Below are 10268 nucleotides of genomic sequence, written 5' to 3'. Positions count from 1 at the left end.
TCTCAGCGCCGCCACTGTACAAACGGAACGAAGCCATTCCCGGGGACGGGTCCATGCCACAGCCCCTGCGCCCGCTCCCCGGGGGAGGCTATAAGCCCCGCTCTGAAAACCCATCCGGGCAGAGGCCCAAAGCGGCTGCGGAGTGCGCGTGGGCGCCGGCGGGCGGGGAGCAGACAGCGCCGGCCCGGCCCGGCCCGGCCCAGCCCAGGAGTTTCGCTTCAGCCCCCGCTTGGGCTGGAAACAGCTGCACACGCAACCTGAGCCGCCGAGCCGCTCCCGGCCCGCCTCCGCTGGGCGCAGCCTGCGAAGCCGGGAGAGGAGAAGGGGCAGAGCCGAGCACCGGGGGATGGTGCGCGGCCAGGCAGAGGGCGGGGCCGGGACGCGCGGCAGAGACGGGGGCAGCACGTGGGGGAGGAGCCCGCAGGAGGCGGGCGGAGCTGCTGGAGCGGGGGCAGCCCGCCCAGCCGGGGAGCGGGGATGGGCGCTTGAAAGGGGAGTCTGTGGCCGAAGGAGGGAGAGCGGGACAAGTGGCTGGGTTGAGCGTGCCCCGCTGGCGCAGGCTTCCCGGCAGGGACCTTTGGGGCGCGGCTCAGCCCGGCGGGAGAGCGCCCAGCATGGAGCCCGTTACCAAGTGGAGCCCGAAGCAAGTCGTGGACTGGACCAAAGGTAAGAGGGCGACTCAGCCGGGCTCGTCCCGCTCAGGGGAGCCGCCGGGGCTCGCAGCCAGGGGTCCCCCGCGCGCCCCCTGTGGTGGGCGCAAACTTTCTGGGTCGGGGAACAGCTGCCTGGAGGGGACTCGCCGTGTCCCGCCACCCCCCCTGTTTCTGCCGGGGACGTGGGGCGCTGCCGAACAAGCTCCCACTCTTCCCCTTCCACGCGCTTTGCGAAGCTCGGCCGCCTGCGGACTCCCCAGCTCCGTGCCGTCCCCTTCCCGGGACTCGCCGCAAGCGAACACCGCGCCTCCGGACATGTTGTTTTGCGGCTTGCGGGGGGAGCCGCGGCTGTGGAGTTAATGTTAGTAGTTCTCGCCGCCTCCTGCTTTTGTATATACAAGTGCTCGTGCTGCACAGCTCTGGCCTCCTGCTGGTCTCTGTGCAACGCGCCCGTTGTTGGTGCTTGGCCACCAGGGGCGTACCGTGACTCTCGTGTGATCCTTTTGAAGATCCCTGAAATGCTCATTAAATAACACACTCTGGAATGGTAGGGCTCCTGAATGCCTGGCTAAATAGCAGCAGTCCTGCTTTGAGCCATTCAACTCCCCAAGGGAGGAGAGGAGCTGATAAAACGTCCCAACGTTACAACTTGAAGGATGTATTTGATGTTGATTCCAAGTCAGTCAGTCTCCTGGGCAGGAAAAGTTATTTTCCATGAGCGCGTGTAAGCTTGGCATTACTACTTTAGGATTTCCAGAATCCTGCTGGAAACCTGGCAGTTTGCCGGGAGATTTCCCATCCACTTAGGTGACTTTGGTCTCCTAGCTCCATAGTTCAGAAACCAGCAAATTTATAGTATTACCTTTTGGAGAGGAGTACATTTTTGACCTGGATAACTTTGCTTTGGGTTGGGATTGAGAGCTCCATGGTACTTCGTGTGGGTTCTTCTTTAATTGAATTCTGTCCAATGCTCAGTCCCTTTGTCCATTTCACTTGTGGTCATATTGCCCAGTCTATTTGCATAATCAGTAATGCAATTATTTTCAAAGAATATTACAAGTATTATGTGACTCATTCTGCAAAGTTCTAAACAAAGCCAATTACTCTCAAAAAGGCATGCCATTTGTATAATTTTGTTGGAAAACTGCAACCAGCTCTAGTAAGCAAGAATTATTAACCCCATTTTACAGATGGAGAAACTAACGGAGTTAGTGTTAGAGCTGGGATTGGAACGCTGAGCTCCAGATTCTGTGACTATAGTACCCATCTCTCATTTATCCACCAAAGTTTCCCACCCCATTTTGAGGCTTCATCAGCGTGTTGACATAGCTGTGGGAAGCTTCAATGTAGCTGTTGCATTTGAAAAGAGTGCAGAGCATCTTCAAAGCTGAACAAATGGGCAAGTTTTTTTTTTTCTGGAGGATGGGGAGGCAGGCACCTGGAGAGGTCAGGGCTGTTCGGTTGCATTATGTGTTTGCAGATGTAAGATGCCATAACTTTGTTCACTCTGGATTTTTATGTGTGATCGTCTCTAACCTCCTGGCAACACTGTTTTGGAAAGGCAGCTTTAGAGTATTAATATCTGTTTTTGTTTTTTTTAGTAGTCGAATCCTGGCAGCTCTAGTTTGACTTACTTTATGATCCATCTATTAAAGACAGAAATTTTGTCACATCATAGAGTATTTTACGAGCTGCTGTTGTACATTGCAATATGCTACACAGAGAGGAAAATGATTAAGAATTGGGTGAGAGCTTCATTTCCTGCATCCTATCATTTGCATCTTTTTGAGAGTTTATACATTTTATTACAGGGTTCACTTGGATATAGTAAGATGGATCAAAATGTTCTGTTGGCATCACGCTGACTTGAAGCTATGATTACTGTCCCTGTGAAGAGAAAGTTTCCCATTGATCAGAAGCCCTCACTTAAGCATCTTAATGCTGATTGAGCTGCATAACTGTGGTCAGTTCTTGGCAACTTTGTCTGAAGAGCAGGCAGATTTGGAAGCCATGCTACTGTTTTGTTATTGGATGACATGGGTAATTTCAGCATTTGTAAGTCTGAACTCATGTAAGAATGCTACAGCACTTACGATGACAGGGCATGCAAGCAGCCTCTATGAAAGAGAATGCTGTAGAAATGTGATGTAATGCATAACTTCACAACACAAATAACTTCTATAGAAAGATCTGTTTCTTTCAGTGGTGTTGATTTAAAAGGAAATATATCTTGCTTTGTCACATGGAATATTTACCTAACACATTCTTTCCTCTTACTAGTCTGTCTCTCCTGCATTTTATCTTAGCATTCAAATTTATTGCCTTACTTCATAAAGGGATAAATCTGCTAATCATTTGAAAAGGTTTTATTGTATGCCTTTCGTAAACTTGGTTTGTTTTCTTGCATAATTTATTTTAGCTTGTCTATTCCTTTTAACAGGTCACTCTTTACTTGGGCTCTCAATTAGTATGACACAGAATAATCAAGGCCTGGTTGCAGTTTAATCATCTGATTGACACTAAGACATGTGTGCTTTGAAACGAAGAGGCTCATAGGAGTGAATAAATTAAAGACTCTGTCGTTGATTTCCAATTTCACAGTGTGAATTTGACCTCTTAGCTTCACAACAGAAATCTCCTTCTGGTACTACTCCATGCATGACAATTTTGTAATAAGGAAATAGGCAGGGAAAAAGTGTTTCTTTATGGGTACACGTTAACTTCTGTCATTGCATCTGAATGTCAGAATTGTAACTTAAAAGCCTGTAAATAACTGGGTAATAGCCATGTTGGCACAATGTTTCATGTTTAATTTTTAATCCAGAATAAGTCTGCCTTTCAGCCCACCACTGTCAGATTTTATTTCTGACCAAAGATCAATATTTTAAGTTTTATCCTGTGACTACTATAGCTAAAAAAGCCTAGTTTTCTAGGACTGTTTTCTAATTACAGCATGCACACAAAAGAACCTTCCAAGCCTATAACTAGGTTTGGAAGGATTAGATTTTTATCAGTAAATGTCAGTAAACATCAACTTCACTGTACGCTCAAACTGATGAAAAATATTTCTGTCAATCAAAATGTATAGATAAGCAACATTTTTCTTACTTTGCCTGAGAACTTATTAGCATTTGATTTAAGTATACTTTATATATTTTGACATGTGATGTTGACAGTTTGTGTGTTAATGGTTATAAAGGTTAAACATTTTGAATCACCGTGTCTGTTCTCATTAAATAATTGTCTGACTTGCCAAAACTTTCACAGTTGTGGGAAATTAAAATAAAAATAAAAGATGCTTACAAACAAACAGCAATGATACCCGTCGAAACTATAAACGGAATACCCTGTAGCATTTGTTTGAGTATATGTGTGCCCTGAGCAATAGCTAAGATAATCTTCAGCATAGCTGAACAGACCATGCTTTCTGAGGGAAAAACTTCCTGTGTGTTGGTGCTCTGTTCTACCTGTACTCAGAACTGTGATGGCATTGAGATGAATTCTGACAAAATGGTATAAATAGATGCAATGGGGGATGACAGTTCTGAGTGGAGGATTCAGGTTTGCAGATACTGGTGCATTCCTGTTAGACACTTTTTAGAAAATGTGGGGAATAACCATTTGGATCTGGCTAACCCATTTGGAAGCTCAACAGGAGGTTGTAAAAGAGGTTTTCTTTACTACTAAAGCCTCATCAGCTTCTAATTCTTCTAGAGCAGAACTTCTGGAGTTCCTTTCTCCTTTTAAAAGAAATTCAACAAAACAACCAAACAAAGCTTTTAGTAGAAGTATCAGTAGAGGCGCTTAGTTTAAGCAAATTTGACTTTCTTTTTTTGGGGGGGCAGGAAGTGTGGCTAGCGTATGTTTTCTGGCTTTTGTACTTGGATTTATTGACAAGCTAACTGTTGGCCTAAGAGATAATCATATAGAAGCTTATATTACAGGGTTTAAATTTAATTTGAATATGGGCTTTAGGCATACACAGTTTTTGTGTAGGGCCTTGTTGTTGGTCATCAAAGTCTAACAACTGATATAGACTAGTTACTGTCACTTGCTGATTCAGACTAGTACTCCATGATTTTCCTGGACAAGTGTATTAATATAAATACGTTTTTGTGATTAAAGTGGGCTGAATTGACATTACTGGACACTGCATGCAGTAAAGCAGAACCATGCTAGCTAGCTAAACTTGTTTGGAAATAACGTTTGATACATGTCTTTGTCATGGCTTCATTGTTCAATGTGCACAGAATTTTTCTCTGAGCTGTGCTCCAGACTACCGTCTGACAAGTCTATAGTGATGTTTCTGAGTATTTGTAACGAGAGGTGAAAACCATGTTACTTTTGTGTTTTCTTATAGTGTCTGAAAACTGTTTGGAGCATGCTTACTGGCCCCAGTGAGAATGGTGCTTCGGACTGCTCTCCTCTGCTTACAGGAAAAAGTCCAGAGTGACTGGCAAGCTTTTTTGCACTGACCCACAAATTTGCCTCAACCCCATTCTGGGGCCCACCTTTAGCAGTGAGAGCATACTTCATTGTCTAGGTCACTAGGCCTTTTGAATCATTATAGAGACCGCTAGGAAGAGTCATGCCAGTTGTCGTGTGGTCACCTGTTTACTGGAAACTGACTGATTGTACTGAGGTCAACAACCTATCTTACATATTATGTTTGACCAGCTGTTAGATAAGAGTGAATTCTGGTTCCACTGAAGTTGATGGGAGTTTAACCATTGACTTCAAGGGAACTGAGGATTTCACTCTCAGGGCTTCACTGCAGAATCCATTTCATACTCTTAGGTATTGTCCTTAACCTGAGTCCTGTTGGTAAACACATCCTCTCACCCAAGTGTGGTGGTGTTGTTTTTATACCAAGGGTAGTTGGTCTGTCATAGGCTATTCAAAGTACTGCTTATGCTCCAACTGTAACCTGCCCACTTTGCAATGTGGGCACAGGCTGAACCACTCAAGTGTCGATAGTCCTCCAATGCCTTCCCGCAATTTCCCCGTGTGCTCAGAAGGACGGCCAAGTTCTACCACTATTCACTGTGAAAGAATCCTAGCGTGATTCAGTTGCAGCCCTAAACTGTGGGAAATGATGCCAGGAGTCCTAGCGCCCTCAGGTGAGTGAGTGCAGCACCTGCGTGGAAGCACGTGGCTATAGCTTTGCAGTGTGGTTGCTGTCACTCAAGGTAGGTCAACCTGGGTACTGATGACTGAGATAGCTGTGCAGTGAAGGCATACCCTTAGTCTCTGCCAGTCTGGGATAGATTCCACCTAGTTACCAGGAGAGTTCACTGGCATAATCATACCACTATAGTTACACTAGAATGGCGCTTGTGTGGACACTTATTCTGGAATAAGACTGTTCATGTGGGGAGTTATACGGTACAACTATAACAGTATGATTTTATTCTAGTAAATTTCCCTCTGTAGACAAGTTCCCGGAGGCCTCTGATCCGGGAACCTTAGCCATTTTGTGTTCATTCTTCAGAAAAAATGTTGATAGGGAAGAATGTAGCTTTGTTCTTTTCTGACTTTTTTTTTAATGGTATGATTCTCTTTTGTGTAAAAGCAGCATAGTTGCCATTACTTCTTCCTGAAACAGAAAGGAATTTCATCTATATTTCTTTTGTTCTCTACAGCCATGTTCTTGTCTAGCTGTTGACATGTCTATATTAGTTGTGACTTCAAACCAAACTGCATACAGCAAAGATAGTGTGAAATTATACTGGAGTGTAGACCTTTTCATTGTGTATCTCTGTTACAATTCTGGACTCATGTAGCCCTGAACCAAGATGACATCTCATTCTTTTACTGCCGCTTCAGGTTTAGTTACTCTGTGCATCTACTCATGGGTATCATTGGCTTCTGCCCTCTGGTATGTCATAAACTACTCTGATTTTTGTTAATGGTGCCTGTAAATACAGTTGTGCTAAATGTCTTAATGCATTTCCCCATTTTTTTTTCTATTTTCTTACTAGTTAGCAGCAATTCATCTTGAGAGGCTCTTCTTGACTATTTAAAGCTCTTTGTGTTTTATGTTGCTTAACTTATACAACTTGGAAAAGGTCAATTGTATCACAATTGTTTATGCTATTCAGTTGAAAACCATAGCTGGAACAAGTATGAATGGCACATGGGCACCCAACTGCTCTAAGTCCTCACTTTTTGTAATGCTCTTTTGGGAAAACTGAATAATGTTGTAAGGCACCAAATAACTTTAAGCACAATATTGTGGGGATTATAGATAAGTACTTGCATCTCCATTCTTCTGACTTGAAAGTTACCTCTAATTGGGCTGCAGAAGAATTTTTGTTTTTCATGTTTACAATTATTTCTAAAGATGTTTTGCGTAATAGACCAGGAAATGGCTTTGAATGGATGCTTTTTCTGTCTATTGAAATTATGAATAGAGCCAGCCAGTAAATGCTCTGTTAGCGACAGTTGAAAATATTTAACAGATCACTGTCAAGGTTCCTTCCCCACTCTGAACTCTAGGGTACAGATGTGGGGACTTGCATGAAAGACCCCCCTAAGCTAATTCTTACCAGCATAGGTTAAAAACTTCCCCAAGGTACAAGCTTTGTCTTGTCCTTGAACAATATGCTGCCACCACTAAGTGTTTTAAACAAAGAATAGGGAAAGAGCCCACTTGGAGATGTCTTCCCCCCAAAATATCCGCTCCGCCCCCCAGCCCTACACCCTCTTTCCTGGGGAAGGCTTGATGATAATCCTCACCAATTGGTACAGGTGAACACAGACCCAAACCCTTGGATCTTAAGAACAATGAAAAATCAATCAGGTTCTTAAAAAAGAATTTTAATTAAAGAAAAGGTAAAAGAATCACCTCTGTAAAATCAGGATGGTAAATACCTTACAGGGTAATCAGATTCGAAACCTAGAGAATCCCTCTAGGCAAAACCTTAAGTTACAGAAAGACACAAAAACAGGAATACACATTCCCTCCAGCACAGTTTATTTTACGAGCCATTAAACAAAAGAAAATCTAATGCATTTTCTAGCTAGATTACTTTTATTAACTTTACAGGAGCTGTAAGGCTTGCATTCCTGATCTGTTCCCAGCAAAAGCATCACACAGACCAAACCCTTTGTTCCTCCCCCTCCAGATTTGAAAGAATCTTGTCCTCTCATTGGCCATTTTGGGTCAGGTGCCAGCGGGGTTACCTTAGCTTCTTAACCCTTTACAGGTGAAAGGATTTTGCCTCTGGACAGGAGGGATTTTATAGCACTGTACAGAGAGAGGTGGTTTCCCTTTCCTTTATATTTATGACAATCACTTATCTGGATTGAAACTGACAATTTTTTTTTTTTTTTTAAGTTGCACAACCAGTTTCTATTACTGTTTTTTTTAAAGTTTTATTCATTTACATCCACCGAGATCAGTGAATGTGTACCAAAAAACAACTGAAGTGTGAAGTAAACGTTCGTATGTTTAGCTCATATTTTCAGATTTTGCTGTGTTGCAATTTCTTGAACAGCTCAGGAGTTCCATGAATGAGTTTTTTTTTTTTTTTTAATGTGAGTGTACACAGTCAGTTCTGTCTGATTACCTTTACATTACATGGCTGATCAAACTATTTTAACCAAGGATCAGAAGCCTACAGACAATATTCCATCAGGTTACTTAAAAAAACCTGTTAAACTTTAAAGCAACAGTGACTTATTAGAAAGTTGATTATAAACTTTTTTAAAAAGAAACAATGTAAATACTACGTGTGGATGGAAATATGTGGAGTGATGACAGTGTGTTTAAGTGTTTTGGGATCCAAAGATGTGCGCTCAATTTTAGCTTACTGGAGATGTCAAGTGTCTTAGTTGAGAGAGACCCCTGTAAATTGCCCAAAAGCAGAGATAGGTAAATAAACCCAAGTCATAGCTTTTCCCTCTGAAAAGCTTTTCAGTGACAGGAAATCTTCTGTATCTATTATTTTATCTGGTGTTGACGTAGGGGAAGCCTTGTTCCTGTTTTAAAAACGGGTGCTTGCTAGTTAGTGATGGGCTCTTGCTTTACGTTTTTACTTGATGTTTTTTCCAGAGTAGAAGAAAGCTGGTCACTTTTAGAATGTAAATCTTTCTAGGGCAAGGACCATACTTCCTTATGCTTGTACAGTGCCTGGCACATTGCATGGGCTACTGAAAACCTATAGTGTGTACTGGACAACATGCTGTCAATGTTGTCACAATCTTGGCTGAAAACAAGAGTTTCTACTTTTAGCTCTTTTACTGCAACAGATGACACCCTTTTGAACTGCATTTATGGGAGGGGTGTGTGTACATGTATATAGAGAATTCCTACAGTTTTGTAATCATGTTTTAAGTGTGTTTTTTTTTTTTTTTTTTTTTAAAATATCACAGTCCCTGGGCCCGTCTGGAGTGAGCTGTTTACTTGCAGGTGTGCTGCCCCCAGGAAACAAAAACAGACGACTACTAGTAACCAATAATCCTAAACTTCAGGGAAGTTCAAAAGAAGTGACTTGACCTCAATTCCTCTCCCAAAATATCAGGCAGCCACTCAGTTTTCTTTGTCTGTTGCATTTTCTTGTTGCAATAGAACTTGCATAGGTAAGGAAACATCACAAGTTACAAGTATTAATGAATTAATCCAAATAATGGCCCTGTTCATTGACTTAATGAATCAATAATTATTGTATTTAATATTCATAATGGTGTTACCTGACCTGATTTGAAGGCCTGTCCTCCGGGCCACCCCTCACTGTTTCCCACATCTTAGATGTTCTGCTTTCCTGGGCTGTAGGCAAGCAGGAGAATATGGGTTGCAGGTCAGCTTGCTCACCACTAAGGGTACTATTCTTGCTGAGAAATCAGCTTCTCCGTCTCCTTCTCTGACTGTTCTCCCCCTGCTGATCCCAGCTACATGGAGCAGTGGGGTGGCAAGGAGTTGGCTTAGGCAGGAGAAATGGGAAGCAGTTATGGGACCAAGGGCTAAAATAGGCTGCCTTGAAGCAACCCATTATCCATCTAAAGTACTTACATGGCCCCAATTGTCATAGTATCTGAGCTGCTCATGATTTCTTTTTCTTTTTTAAACTGTTTGTTTAGGAAGTACTGAAATTCACAAATCCTTGGTATGTAAATATCAGAAACAAAACAGTAATTACAACAGTGAGCTTTTGTTTAGAGCCATTATATAGTAACTCATCAGATCTTTCCATAGAACAGGCATTACCCTATTACAGAGTGTGCATCCTTTCAACACCTGTGATGTCATCTCTAGTGATTTTTATCACGGGCAGAGATTGTGAGGCTTATGCAGGGGCATCGCCCCCTCCCCCAAATGGATATGACGCGTGGGGGTGGAGGCAGATTTCTCCCTTCTATTTGGCCCTGTTTTCTCCCTGCAGAAGAATATTCAGGGGGTGGGTTGTGAGCAGTGATGTTGCCAGGTGCTCTGTGTGTCCAGGTCAGTTTCCCCACCTGGGTTGCTAAGGGGAGGGCAGGAGAGCAGCACCTGATGCTCACAGCAGAGCTCCAGCTTGGGGCCGTTTCAGTTTTACTAGCCTATAAAGTAAGAGACTTGCCCCAGAAACACAGGCATCTAGACATTCTAATCAGCACCGGTAACATTGTAAGAAA

General features: G+C 43.0%; 1 protein-coding gene across 3 annotated transcripts in view; it reads left to right on the top strand.

The window, feature by feature from the left end:
• Positions 1 to 435: 435 nt before the first annotated feature.
• The window catches only part of CNKSR3 (CNKSR family member 3), a 99228-nt gene continuing 89395 nt past the window's right edge, over positions 436 to 10268 (top strand). For all 3 annotated transcript variants that reach the window (XR_012158097.1, XM_073337707.2, XM_073337708.2), the window contains exon 1: positions 436 to 666. Coding sequence is in view for 2 of the 3 variants with exons in the window: in XM_073337707.2 (XP_073193808.1) it covers positions 615 to 666 (52 nt within the window). In the remaining variant the exon portion in view is untranslated. The remainder of the gene's footprint in view (positions 667 to 10268) is intronic.

The sequence above is a fragment of the Lepidochelys kempii genome, chromosome 3 (genome assembly GCF_965140285.1).
Source record: "Lepidochelys kempii isolate rLepKem1 chromosome 3, rLepKem1.hap1, whole genome shotgun sequence".
NCBI lineage: Eukaryota > Metazoa > Chordata > Testudines > Cheloniidae > Lepidochelys > Lepidochelys kempii.
Note: the sequence above shows the minus strand (reverse complement) of the source record. Positions and strands in the feature narration are given on the sequence as shown.